The 14,484-nt window shown below is 37.2% G+C and overlaps 1 protein-coding gene across 1 annotated transcript in view; it reads left to right on the top strand.

Moving 5' to 3' along the window:
- COG5 (component of oligomeric golgi complex 5) overlaps positions 1-14,484 on the top strand; it is a 3,265,454-nt gene that overhangs the window by 47,798 nt on the left and 3,203,172 nt on the right. The window contains exon 3 of the mRNA XM_044088540.1: positions 4,322-4,379. Coding sequence (XP_043944475.1) covers positions 4,322-4,379 — 58 coding nt within the window. The remainder of the gene's footprint in view (positions 1-4,321; positions 4,380-14,484) is intronic.

Here is a 14,484-nt window from a genome sequence, read left to right as displayed (position 1 = left end):
AAAAAATACCCTGGCTATAGTACTGTATTTACATTACAACTTCACTGATTTCCTCTGTTAGTTGTTTAATCTGCAAATAGCATTGAACCTATGTGGTGGTGGTTACAGACGAAATAAGAAGGGCACATAGAAGAAAACTAACACAATTTATGTAGCTCTGTGATGTATTTAAATTCAAATGTTTAATTGTTATTTCATTGTTATAGTTTGCTTGTTCACTTCCAAAGAAGTCTTGATACTTTTCTTCATGGTTATCTGCAAGATGAGGTGGTGAAGGTGTGCTGCACTTTCAGTCATTGTCTCATATGCATAACAACGCTGCTGTTACAACTAAATAACTTTGCATCCACATTAGGAGCTGTTCATATTGTAGTAGTCTTTACCCAGATGAGGCTTTCATTCATGATATAGTTAAAGTAATTGGTGTTGTACCGCAGAATGTTTTGCAGGAGGTGTCTCAGGTCAGCTACTGTGCCTCAGGTCCCTGTTTTTGAAGAGCTATAGTTGTATTCACATTTTCAGTGTTAAGTCAGATGCTGAAGGTGGGCATAAGACTCCACCATGGGAGAACCTCTTCTTCTGTCCCTGATTTTTATGGACAGGATATCAGAGTTGTGAAAGTTTGGAGAATACTCAGTTGGAGACAGGAAGTTTGCATCTTTGTTGCTTGCAGACAATGATGTTCTGTTAGAGTCAAGTAAATGAGTTCTTCTGTACTCACTAGTCATGGTTCTCTATCACAGAGGAGTAGATTGCTTTGTGCAGGTGAGGGGGGGGGGGGAGTTGCTACCTCAAGAAGTTTTAAGAATTTTTGGATTTTCTTCATAATGAAGGTAGGGTAGATTGTGAGATTGACCAGCAAATGGGGGGCAGCAATGACAGTGCTGTATGTATAGTACTTGGACCATGGCAGTGAAGTAATGGGCCAAAGTTCTCATTTTACCAGTTAGTCTCTATCTCTGTACTCACATAAGGTCATGAGGGATGAGATCATCCAATACAAGTGACATAAGTAACAAGATAGCTTGGCATATTCTTTGTGAGATTGAGGAGTTCTGCATAAGAGAAGATTTCTAACAGAGGTGTTGCTGATGAATTGGGGTGAGTCAGTTGAGGTAGATTGGATACCCTTTGAGGATGATCCTGAGTGACTTAAACCGCAGATACAGCAGGCACACCCCACTGAGAGGAGGCCCTGGGGCAAAAGAAGAACAGGGTGGAGGGATTTTATTTCTCAATTTATCTGAAACCACCCAGGAATACTGTTGGATGAGTTAGACCAAGTTCCTGGAGGTAAAGAGAAGTCTGGTCTGAACTGTTTTTCTTGCTACTAACATACTCGTCATCAGGGCAAACAGTTTAGAACATTGATGAAATAAACACCATGGAAATAAACTAGTGGCTTTTGCTTCTCCCTAAACTGCAGAAGTGCTTTACCTGCTTTGTTGCACTAACTACTGCTTGTGGTGTGATTCTGATAACAACACAAGTTCAGTGACAAAAATGCTTTAATAAAATAAAAATATTCCAAACATGCCATCATCTGATTTGATAGGTTTATGATCTGTTGAACTGCTGAAGGTCTGGGGACAATGTTTTGAAATAACCTGTGAAGATTTACAAAGAATTCACTAGTTTCCATGGAGAATCTTGAGAAAGGATTTTAAAAGTTGTGCTTTAAATGCTTACTTCCCCACTCACAATTTAATTTCTCTCTGTATCACTGGAAGGAATGAGTCTGGCAGACAGATGCTTTTAAGTTACTCTAATCTTTGTTTACTTAATAAATGTACTTTTCATGGTCAGATGGGTAAGTGCAACGTATAAATACATCACGTATTAATTTACTGCAAGCAGAGACAATAATGATGTCACAGAATCTCTCATGAATAAATTCCCTGAGTATTCACTTTGACACAATGTGCATTTGGATGAATATTTTATTATTATTTGTCAATTAAAGTACAACAATACATATATTAGCATGACACTAACATGGTTAAAGCACTACTGTTGTTATGCATGTATTTATTTAATTTGTTTTTTCTTCATAACACACCTGATTTCAGCTAAACCAGGACCTTCTGAGATCTCTCTGCAGTGGTCATATATTTTGAATTTTTCCATGCTACATCCTGGTTGGAAAGGTTGGTTTACAGCTGCTTCATGCCATTGCTAGAGCCCCAATCACTGCTGGGGGGCAGTTTGAAAGGGGTTGTGGTCAGTGCAGAGGTGACATTGGCAAAAGCACTTATACTTCTGGGAAAAAAGCCCCTTGGAGTTTGTTTGAATAAAACTTTGGGTGAAGCATGACAGAACATGCCCTTGAGTATTTTTGAAGCAACTCTTTTTTAAAGTTCATAATGATAGTCTGAAGAATTGAACTGCATTAATTGTCATAGCTCTTATAACAGTTTTCCTTTGTAATTGGTACTGTTAGTGCTATATAGCTGGTGTCCTGCCAGTGTTTGTTTAAAACGTGCAAGAAAAAAAATGCACCTTAAAACTGGAGCTTCAGCTGCTCTTGATGAGAGATTGCTGAGGAAGGCCTAGGATTGGTTGCCTGGAGCAACTAATTTCAAGTAATTATCTCTTATGCTTGCGTTGGCTGTCATTTTTTTACAAAGCGACTGTGTGTGTGTGTGTGTGTGTGTGTGTGTGTGTGTGTGTGTGTGTGTGTGTGTGTGTGTGTGTGTGTGTGTGTTAAACAGCATGATACTTTACTTCTAGGTGGGATTTTTCATTCATTTTTTATTTGTAGCTGTAGGTAAATTATTTCATTAGCACAATTAGTGCACTGGTAAGATAATTATATCTTGTGTGTCCTGAGTGTGGGAATTTTTTTTTCTAACTTCAGATTCATACTTTTACTAATTAAGAAGGAAAGAGAGACATTATATGAGAACAGAGTTATCTTTGGCACATGCTGTTCTCTTACTTGCCAGTGATGCTGAACTTAAATTAAAACCAGAGGCATTTGCCATCAGTGTCGCGAGGAGGAACTTGGGGAGGAAAAAACTTCATCTGATCTCTGTATATTACCTCCCTATGTTACTTAAATCTCTCAGTTCAACATTACCTCCTTAAATTTTAACAATAGCTCCCCCCAGTGTACAGCTCAAAGATCTTGAATCTGTTTCCATTTAGCATCTGTAGAATCATATTTGCAAAACAAAGATAGACAGAGTTGCACAGAATGGTAACTGTATTTTGTCATGGTAACTGTATTTTGTCTGCTGTACTGAAGATTCTTCACATTACTTATGAACTGTATCTTTTTACATCTTAATAGTTAAACAATTCTTTGGTAAACTCATGATTTAAAATGTATTAATATTCGGTATATATTATGTATAATTGATTTTCTGTGTTAATTACTGACATGTACCATTGTGCTTTCATATATATTTTTTTAATTTATAAAAAATGTAATGGCTAAAAGTTGGCATCAGTGTTCTAGTTCAGTTGTTTTAAATATAATAATAATAATGACAAAACAGTAAATCATATTAGTTTCTTCTGTAAAGTTATTCAGTAGTAAAGTGTTCTGCTTTTGAGAAATGTTTATTATTGCAATGAGCTTTCTCTCTCTCTTTGCTGTGATCAAGTCATTGTGGGCTTACATTTGTACTTCATAACTATTTTTGTTTTATTTATATATGTCTGTGTGTGCATATATGTGTGTGTGTGTATATATATATATATATGTGTGTGTGTGTGTATGTGTGTGTGTATATATATATATATATATATATATATATATATATATATATATACACACACACACACAAATAGAGACCCACATAAAACAAAGTTCACCACTGTCCATACTCAAGAGCAACTTAGATATGGGGATGGTAAACAGAAGATTTACCCCAGGACTGCCACTGTGTTACTAATGGACAGAGGCAGTTCCTGAATGCTTTATCCCATGCACAACTCCCAATCAATTATCAGTGGTATTATCTCAGTTATTTTCATTAAGGTTAATCTATAATTGTCGACCATGGGATGAGTAAGGCCAATTTGTAATCAAATTGGATAGGTTATTTTGAGCACAAAAAAAGGAAAATTGGCTAGGCTTAAAGTGGCCTGCAATGGCAGCTAGCCTAATACTTTACGTATTAACCTGTGTGTGTGTGTGTGTGTGTGTGTGTGTGTGTGTGTGTGTGTGTGTGTGTGTGTGTGTGTGTGTGTGTGTATATATTTTGTTCATCTCAGTATATAACACTGCTCTACTACTACTGATTGTGTTACATATTTAACCTGTCAAACTATAAATTGCTGTTGTCAGTGTAATTTAGTTATTTTTTATTTCTAGGTAGTTGCAAGACATGAAGACTTGTTAGCACAAGCAACTGGAATAGAGTCTTTGGAAGGTATGTTAAATATTTGCAGCATGGTGAAGTAGGTATGTTTAAAATGTGCAGTAGTACATCTAAATAAACAAGCTGAAAATGCAAAAAGACAGGTTCATCCTGCTTTTGTTTATGACTGAATACAAGAATGTAGCTGAAACAGACATTTAAGTAAATATTACAGAAAAAAAAAGTTATTTCCACCAGGTGTTTTCTGTTTGGCTTCCTCAGGACCTATAAGAAGATAAATGCATATTTGGAGCTACACAGTCTTTCTGAGTGTCATTGTCATAATTAAAAACACTGATGTATCAGTTCAGACACAACTTAACAGAAAGGAACCTTCCCACTTTGATTTTTGTTTGTGAGCCCTCAAATATCATTCTAATTAATCTTATTATTTGGAGATACACAGTCTTTCTGAGTGTCATTGTCATAATTAAAAGCACTGATGTATCAGTTCAGACACAACTTAACAGAGAGGAACCTTCCCACTTTGATTTTGTTTGTGAGCCCTCAAATAACATTCTAATTAATCTTATTATTGTATCAGAAAATACAAATGCTTCCATTGCCCTACTCATAAAATCCCAGCTAACTCTATTGAATGCTTTCTCTGCATCAAGACCTATCATTAACAGATTTAATTTCTTACATTCTGCTTCCCTCTGAATCATCATTCTGTTAATGTTGTCAAATGCTTTCCTCCCCTTCACAAAAATGACATTGGTCCAAAACTATCCATTTTGGCATCAACTTTGTGATTCTTTTAGCCATGATAGACATAACCACTTTATAATCATTGCTTAATACTGAAATGGGCCTATATGAATCTAGATCATAGGTCTTTATTGTCTTTAGTTGTTACATACAACCACCACAGCTTTTTCCCCAGGATGTTGGTGCCTCCCCTCCTTTTAAAATACTATTAAACAAAACCTTCCAGATCTTTATTATTTTCTTCCCTCCTTGCAGCCAGACTTCCACCAAAATACCATCTATTCCTGCAGAATTTCTTGAAGATTGGTTAAACATCACCAGTTTAATCTCCTCTCCTATCTTAAATGTTAGTTAATGAGCTTCATCTACGTCTAATCTTGGCATGTTTAAGTCATCCATAAATATTTCCATTTGTGCTTTTTCTTGTATTTCCCCAGTCCTCTGCTTTATACAGTTTTTCTAAAATTTCTGAAATATCTCTAATACCTTTACATGTTTCTTTTGGCTTTTCCCGGTTAGGGGTCGCCACAGCGGCACTCCGGTCCGCTAATGATTGGCAGTAGATTTTTACGTACCGAGTTGCCAGCCGTGACGTACAACCTTCAACTAAGGTATGCCCATTCACGCATGTCTCCACACAGAAGACGCTCTAGCTGAGAATCGAACAGGACAACGTCATACTGTGAGGCGACAACGCTACCGCAGCACCACCACCGCATCTCTAATACCTTTACATGATCTTGGTTATTTTACCATATATAAGCTCCTTAAGTTTGGCAAGTTGCCTAAATTGTTGTGCTAAAAGGTTTCATGCTCTGGAGTTCTTATCAAAAAGCAGTTGCTTAACAGTGATCTTTCTGTACTTATGCTTGTTATCCAGATACTCCCTTATTTTCTCTTTAGCACTCAGAAATTCTACCTCTTATTGTTCTGTGAAATTCCCCTTATTTTGTAATACTTTAAACTTTGCCAAGCCCTGTAAATAATTCTCATTACTTCTTAACCAGATCTCTTTTTTTATTTCTACCCTGTTTTTAAACTCCACGTTCATTTCATTCTACTCACCAGCTGTTAATTCTGGAGTGCTTAATATCTTTGTGTCACACTTCCCCCTAAGGTGTTGGATGAAAACCGCCAGGAAAATATTTATAATGGAAAACATTATATATGTAAAAAAAATGCATAGTATCTTAGGATGGGGTAAAAATATAGAATAGTTCTTTTTAAATGAAGTACAAAGCCTACCAAAAATAGATAAAATTTTTAGACATTTGCTACTGGAAGGCATAATAGATGTTAAATTATTCCACAACCAGCTTGGCAAAAATATGATATATGAACATATAAAACAACATATTTGGGCCATGATGATATATATAAAAAAGGATTGGATTGGGACCTATTGGGGACATTAAGTCAGATTTATTCTGATCTCATTTTTTTTTGTGATTGATCATTGATATTATTTTTTCATGTATACCCCACCATGAGGTATGAGAGATCATTTGAGATGATTTTTTTTCGACAAAAAGTTGTTATAATTCAGCATTAGTGATTTAATTTAAAAAATTGAATATTAAAATTAAGAAGAAGAAAGAGAAAAGAATGGAGCAATTTTGTTTCACACACTGACATCTGAAAGAAAGAAAGAAGAGATGCTAAGGTTGTTGTAACAAAAATGGCAGAAGCATTAAAAATTTGTTAAAAAATAAAAAAATAAATAAGTAATCTAAAAAAAAAAATGTCACTATAATATAAAAATAAAAATATGGAACATATACAATGTGGACACTGTAATCAGTGCCCACACACACATTACAAGATGGAAATATTGGGCCAACAAGGGGACATTAATATAACTGCCTCTGGATATTTTAAAACAGGTCAAAAGAGAAAGAAAAAATTAGAAAAATTAAAGGAAAATGGAGATCAAATGCTTTGGCTACTTATTTCTAATTTCCCAGGGCTTAATGACCCCTTAATGAACCTCTCCCTAACCTCAGTGTTAAGAGCCAAGATTTAGCTTTACTTTTAGTTTAATCTTTTTTTTAGGTCAGATGGTGTTTAGTAGCTAGGAAATGAATTTTCAGAAAACAAAGAATACAAAAAGGTTTAAAAAAGGTATAAATATTTAGTAGTTTTTATTTTTGTATTTTTATTTATTTTATGTTTTTAAATAAATTATATTGTGTGATCATGAATTTAAACTAATGAAGAAGGAGTTTTAAAAAAATCACGAAAGTGTGTTTTTTTAATAGTTAAATGGTAATTTTCAATGAGCCTTGTAAACAGATGTTTTAATGTTAATCATGAATTTAATGAATTTTACATGTATATTAGGTGATTTTTTATTTTTAATTTGTTAGTCTGAAGAAGTCTTACATGTTGTTTGAGGAGAAAACATTGGTGGATGGATTAAAGCGTTTACGTTTTGCAGTGATTTGTTTTCTGTGCTTGCAATAAAGTGTGTTTAATATCTTCCCTAGTAACTCCTGCATAAGTTTCAATACCCATTCCTTATATTCCTGTCTTTTAACAGGTAGGTGGGGAAGCACCAGTGTCTTATCTTTACTTCATTACCCTGTATTTTTATCTTGGTAATTATTTGCACATAATCTGAAATAGTTATTGGAAGTCTGTCAAATTTCTTAATCAAATGCACATGTTCCTGTTAATTTCTGTCTAGTCTAGCCCATTTATTATACCTTCTGTCCGAGTTCCTGATACTGAATTCACGTGTTTCATACCACATATCTTCATAAATTTCTTCAGAAATCTACCTTCTTTTGTTATATTTTCCTTTTTAGGCCCCCCGCATATGTCTTCATTGTTACGGTTCAAATTTCACTCTCACCATAAGTAATATTCCTACTGGAAGCTGATTTATTGTCTTTTTTTTAAGCTGCATAATAGCAGTTTTAGGTTTAATATGGCAAGTGTTGCCATTATGGTTAAGAAGTCATTATTCCCATCTGTTATGTAAGGCAGCATTTTAAATGTTTGTTTCCAGCTTTTGTGATATATGCACCCGTTAATGTTTGGGAGGCCAATCTTTTATACATTTTTTTTTATCATCAACATTGTAACCTATGTCATATTTGTAAGATTTTTTTGTTTTAATAAAACGCCTCAAAAACACCCCCTAGCAAACACACACAATTATATGCATTTCAAATAATGAAGTTTAACCCTCTTAATAGGAACACTCATGCCAAATTTACAGCTGCTAATACAGGTCTTAATCTGAAATTAAAGGACCACTATGGGCAAATGATGAAAAAAACATATATTTTTTTATCTTGCCATGAATTACTACACTACCCAAAGCTTCCTGCAGCAAAATAAGTACTCATTCCTAATTTTATTTTGTTTTTACTCTTGTCTGCCCTCATGGGGGCAGACATCGTGATTCCTTTGGAAAGCTAAATCTGTCCCATAATGCACAGACTGAGAACAAATAGCCCTACCATTTGTTGTCAGACTAGACTTCCATTCACTTAGAACACCTGAAAAAAACTGCCAAGTTTGAGAGTCTGCAGCTCATGTGTCGTTGACTGGTATGTACTGAGTTTTACAAATATTGTTCCTACTGATGTATTACACATTCTTTGAAAGAATTTTGCAAAAGTGTCAACAAATTACTGAGATAAAAAATAATTTTCACAAGGAGCAGTTTTGCAAGTTTAAGTTCCTGGCCAGGTTACTCATCCCATCTCCCCTCCTTCAGTGGGCTACAGTCTCACATTTCCAGCTTTACTAGATTCAACTATTTAGTCAGTTGTGCATGACAATAGACATAAAAAAAATCACAGCCTGGTGTGCCACTAAATCTGTTCCCTTCTATGTCTCTTCACTTCTGAATAGCATTTCCCAGGAATTAAAAAAAAAAAAAAAAGGGAAACGCATCAGTCCGGAGTTTAGGCGAGTCTTTCCATTTTTTAAAATGTGCACAGTAAAATATTCAACTTGTAATGCATTTTGGCTGCTGACATGGTTATCTTTACATAGTTATTCACTTATAGTTTAACCTAAACCTATGGTATTTAATGATAAAGTTTACAACAGTTCTCAGTTTCTTAACAATGACCTCCCAAGCCTCTGATTTGACCAAGTACTTTTTCTTACTTTTGCTTTATCTAGTTTGTCTTGGTTGTATATCTGTAGCATGTCTCTTATCCTCTCAGCAACAGACTCCTGGAGAAAACTTCTAAAGCAGATACTTGTATTGAAAGACTAGCAGCAGCTGTAGCAGTAATACCTCACTCCAAAACAATGCATTCAAACATAGTACTAACAAACACAGGGGAATGTATATGTCTGAATCAAGCAGTGATGAAATTGCTAGGGACTTCACTGAGCGCAGTTTTACTCTTAATCTCTCCATTTCATAATCCATAACATTCGCACCACACTTACCTCCACTTTCCACAAACACAGCTACCCACATCCACACAACATACCAGTCAAATTTAAGGCTTTTCCCACCTCTCTGCAAAACACTGCTGTAATGGCTTTGGCAAACAAATGAAACTGATTGATGGGTGTTGGTTCAGGGCTCCCATCCATATCTCTCAACAGTATAGATTTTTGTAGAAAGTCCAGATTTTTTGTCTGTTTTTCATAAAATTGTAGTTTTCTGTCAAATCACTGGCAAATCATTGAACACTGAAGTCAGAAAGTTGACAGGCATTTGATTTTCAGAATTCATATCCTTAAGAAAATTCACTGTAATGCAAAACCTGTTTATCAACTTTTTAAATTTGTAAGTGCAATATTTATAAATTGTCCAAATTTTTGGGCCCTTGTCCCCTATTATTTATGGCCTTGTCCAGATTTCTTGTTGTATGATGTTGAAAGGTATGCTGCCATCCCTTCCTACTGGAGCCAGTCCACTGCACTTGCAAAGGTGTCCCCGCAGCAGGGCAACAAGCAGGTGTCCGTGCAGATTTGCTTTATAGTTCTTTTACACACACACACACACACTCACACTCTTAATGCGGACAAATCTGTTTGTTCAGCATCACCAAACATTTCTCCAAACCCAGTTTTATGACACCTGCTACCAATCCACTTGACAGTCTGCAGCTGTAAATTTCGTTGTTCATGTTATTTATTCTTTTTCTTGGTTTCGTTTCTCTTACTTGTAATGTTACTTTTACTCATTTTTTTCTCCTGCCTCCCATATCTACCCTAATTATTACTTCTACAAATACTTTTTCTCACGCTTTCTTCTCTTCCCCTCCTCCTCTTTATCCACTATTTGAACTTTTCCACTCTGACATTTGCTTTATGAGTAAATAATGAACTGTCACCCTTATAATGTCAGCACATTTCAATGCTACATAATATTGTATTTAGTTTAATAATAGGTTCATAGGTAGGTACTAGGCTATCGGCCCAAGGGCCTAAGTAAGCCTAGCCAACAAGGTTCCCTGGTTTATGCCACCCAAGAAAGTTATTTTCCTGTGCCACTGTCGAGCAGAGCCACAGAAGTGATTCCTAGGGTATATTTCCTATTTCCCATCCACTCAAAGATTTTTCTTGAAGAGTGCTAATGAGGATCTTTGCTTGACATAGATGGGTAGCTTGTTCCAGAGTATAGGAAGTCTCTGGGACAGGAATCTATCCCTCCAGCATGTCCTGTTTATTGTGGTGACAAGGTTTAGGTCCCTAGAGCATGTCGTTCGGAGGGATTGAAATTTCTTTAGGTGTAGCATGTCCAACAGCTCTGGGTTTAATATAGCTTTATATGTTAGGCAGAGATCTCCTCGGAGTAGGCGATATGCTACAGAATAAAGCTGGAGTTTTTTGAGACGGTCAGTGTAAGGCATCTGTTTGAGGCCAGTAATCCTCTTTGTGAGATATTTCTGTGGCCTTTCCAGCTGCTGCAGATGTCTTGTGAGGTACATTCCAAAAGGGGCGTTGTACTCTATAATGGGTCTAATGAGTGTCGAGTAGAGGGGAACAATGACCTCTTTTTTTCCTGGATGAGAACCCTTTTGTGATGAGGTGTGCCATGTAGAAGGACTTCTTGACTACTGTGGCAATGTGATTATCAAAGGAGAGACTACTTTCCACTTGGGTCCCAAGGTCTCTGATCACACATTCGGTGTTAAGTAGACTGCTACCTATGTGGTAGTTCATGGGTACAGAGTTTTTACCAAAGGGGATGATAATGCACTTTTTAGCACTGAGCTTGAGGCCATGGCTCTGACACCAGGCATCTGTCTCAGTGAGGCCTTTCTGTAGGATGTCCACATCATTTGGGGACTCGACTATGGCTCCTAGTTTGCAGTCATCTGCAAACTTCATTAGCCAGAAGCCTTCTGTGTTAGCCTGTACTTCAGAGAAGTAGATACCAAACAGGAGAGGTCCCAGGACTGAACACTGTGGTACTCCACTTGTCACTGGTTTGATGTCAGATTTGGAGTCTGCAACTTTTACAGTGTGGGTTCTGTCAGTGAGCCAGTTGGAAACCCATCTTGTGACGTAGGGATCCTATACCTAGTTTAGTAAGTTTAGCTATAATTCCAGAATGGGGGATGGTGTCAGAAGCCTTGGCGAGGTCAAGATAGGCTGTGTGAACCAACTTAGCCTCATGTACGGCTTTGGTGACTGCCTCAAAGAAGTCGATTTAGGTTCAGGATGCATGGTCTGCCTTGCACAAACCCGAACTGGGTGGGGTCCAGAGTTTGGAGGTTACCAATGTCTTTGTTTATGAGTTCCATGATAATACGTTCCATGGCCTTGCAGACCAGGCTTGTCAGGCTAATAGAGCGATAGTTCCTGGGATCAGTGGTGGCTCCCCATTTGTGGAGTGGGATAACTGTTGCCGTGCACCATTCAGTGGGCACAAAGCCTGATGTGAGACTATGATTGAACATGGTGCTTAGTTGGGGAGCCAGTTTGTTCTGAAGTTCGTGTAAAATGCAGCCTGGGATGTTGTCCAGTCCCATGGATGCTGTGTTTTTGGCTTTAGAGAGTGCAGATTTTACCTGTGTAGTTGTGATTACAGGGACTCTGCATTCTTCCTGTATAGATATGGGCCCTTTAGGGTGTGAGAGGGTGGTAAAGTTAGCACTAAACCTATCTGCCAGGATGTTGGCAATATCAGTTGGTTCTGTAATTTTCATGCCGTTGTGCTGTAACTCAGACCAGATCTGGGTATTGCCATTGAGATTCTTGACATAGCTATAGAATGCTTTGTGGTTGTCCTTAGAATCAGTGGCGATTTTATTTTCATAACTAGCGTTGGAGGCTCTTATAAGGGATCTCAGCTTCTTACTGAAGCTGACCAGGGAGTACCACCACTCATGAGATTTTACTCTCTTTTGCAACAGTTTCTTCCTTCTGTTGTATAGGTTGTTTATGGCAGGGGACCACCAGATTGGCTTCCTTTTTTTGGAGGATAGTTTCTTGGTCCTGTTTAGGATAGCATGATCCATGCACTCATGTAAGTGCTTATAGAGTGCATTTGTGTAGGATTCATCAGTCGTAACTGTATTGTCCATCTGCATGGGTGTCATGAAGTTCGCCACTTATGCCTTATGAAGCATGAAGTTGGCTTTGGAGAAATTTTTTACCGTGGTTTCCTTAATGGGGGGTGGGGGTGGGATGTGGATATCTTGGGTGATTAGCTTATGGTTGGATCTGACCAACGAGGAGTTGACTTCTGGTGTGGAACACCGGTCACTCATGTTGATAATGACTAGGTCTAGGATATTGTTGCCCTTGGTGGGTGTATGGATAAGTTGATCCAGGGCACTGGAATTTATGAATTCCAGAAAGCATTGAGCGAAGTAGTTGGTACATGAATAGATTTCCCAGTTAATGGTGGGGTATTTGAAATCACCCATTATTAGGGTGTTTGGTTGAATCCTAATATTTTCCAGTATATCAAGAAAAGAGGGGTGGGAATCCTGGGGCATGATGGGGGATCTGTATTAAGCTATAATTTGGATTGCAGTTTTGCCCAGAGTTAGTTGCACTTGGATAACCTCGGATGCATTATGCTGAGCAACTAGCCTGGAGTTGTGGATATTCTTAATGAATATGGACACACGTTCACATTTGGTGTTCCGGTCCACGTTACGTGGCCGAAAAATGTGGTATGAGTTATACCCTGGTAGTGCAGGGGTGCTCTTTGGAGCCTTGAACCACGTCTCAGTCACTGAACAGATATCGATGTTCTCCATTTTAAGGAGTGCCTTGAATGAGTGCATTTTGAGATTTAGATTTCTAGCATTGAGTAGCATTACCCTCAGTGTTTGCTTGCCTGTTCCTGTTACGGTGGTGAAATTGTCATTTGAACCTTGTCTAAAAATGGCAATATAGAGGCGGCAAGAGCCTTAGCCTGTATCCGGAATCCCATGGGCGACAGGTGCAGGCCATCTCTGGCAAAGCATCGTAGTCTGTCGACCATGTTGTCCCAGGCAGACAGATACTGGATCCCCTTAGAATGACACCAGAAGCTTAGCCAATTGTTGAAGTCAATCATTTTGTCCTTGTACTGCGGTATTATTCTGGGCGATGGCAGAATGCTACTCAGGGCTAGGGTCATACCTCCCTGGGCTACAAGATCAGAGAGGTCTTCCATGTCTCTTTTCATGTAGTCCAGAGAGGTATGTCTCAGGTCATTCACACCAACATGGACAATGACAGAGTCATATTTGTACTTGTTGTGGCGTGACCTGAGTGTGTGGATTATGTGGCAGATCCTGGCACCCAACAGGCAGCTGACAGTAACCTTCTCCTTGTTTAGCCTGATGAGTGGGACATCAGTGTGCCTGACTATAGAGTCACCTATAACTAGTGTGTTGGGTGTGTTGTTTTGCCTAATATATTATATATGTTATAATATATATATATATATATATATATATATATATATATATATGTTTGCCCATAATATCTGAATAAGTGAGTGGGATTTTCATAACAGCATCAAGGAAATATTTTCCTTCCTTCTTTGTTTTTTTTTTTCTTAAGTTTTGAATTTTTCTTGGTATATTGATTGATTTTCTTAGTATATTTTATTTTGATTTATTTTCCATTTGTTTATCAGGTTAGTCTGACTGGGCATAAGGTGATCGTTTTCAGCGGAGGCTCGGGGAGAAAAGCTTCAGATACATAGTAAAGAATTATAAAAAATAATAAAAATAAATTATACAAACATAGCTATTTTGTACAAAGAGCATAGAGAATATAAAAGGAGTAAAATCAGAATTTTACAATTGATGCAGCATACAGTGGTTAGAAAATTGAGAAACAAATTAAAGAAGATATTATACAACAGATATAGAACTGCTTGAGCATAAATTCAAAAAGAAGTTTCCATAGACAAACAGGGTCATAAACTAGAAATCATAACTATATTGATATGATTTATATTGCATTTATCTTGTTT

The sequence above is a fragment of the Protopterus annectens genome, chromosome 11.part0, assembly GCF_019279795.1.
Source record: "Protopterus annectens isolate FY-2018-M chromosome 11.part0, PAN1.0, whole genome shotgun sequence".
NCBI classification, from domain to species: Eukaryota; Metazoa; Chordata; order Ceratodontiformes; family Protopteridae; genus Protopterus; species Protopterus annectens.
Note: the sequence above shows the minus strand (reverse complement) of the source record. Positions and strands in the feature narration are given on the sequence as shown.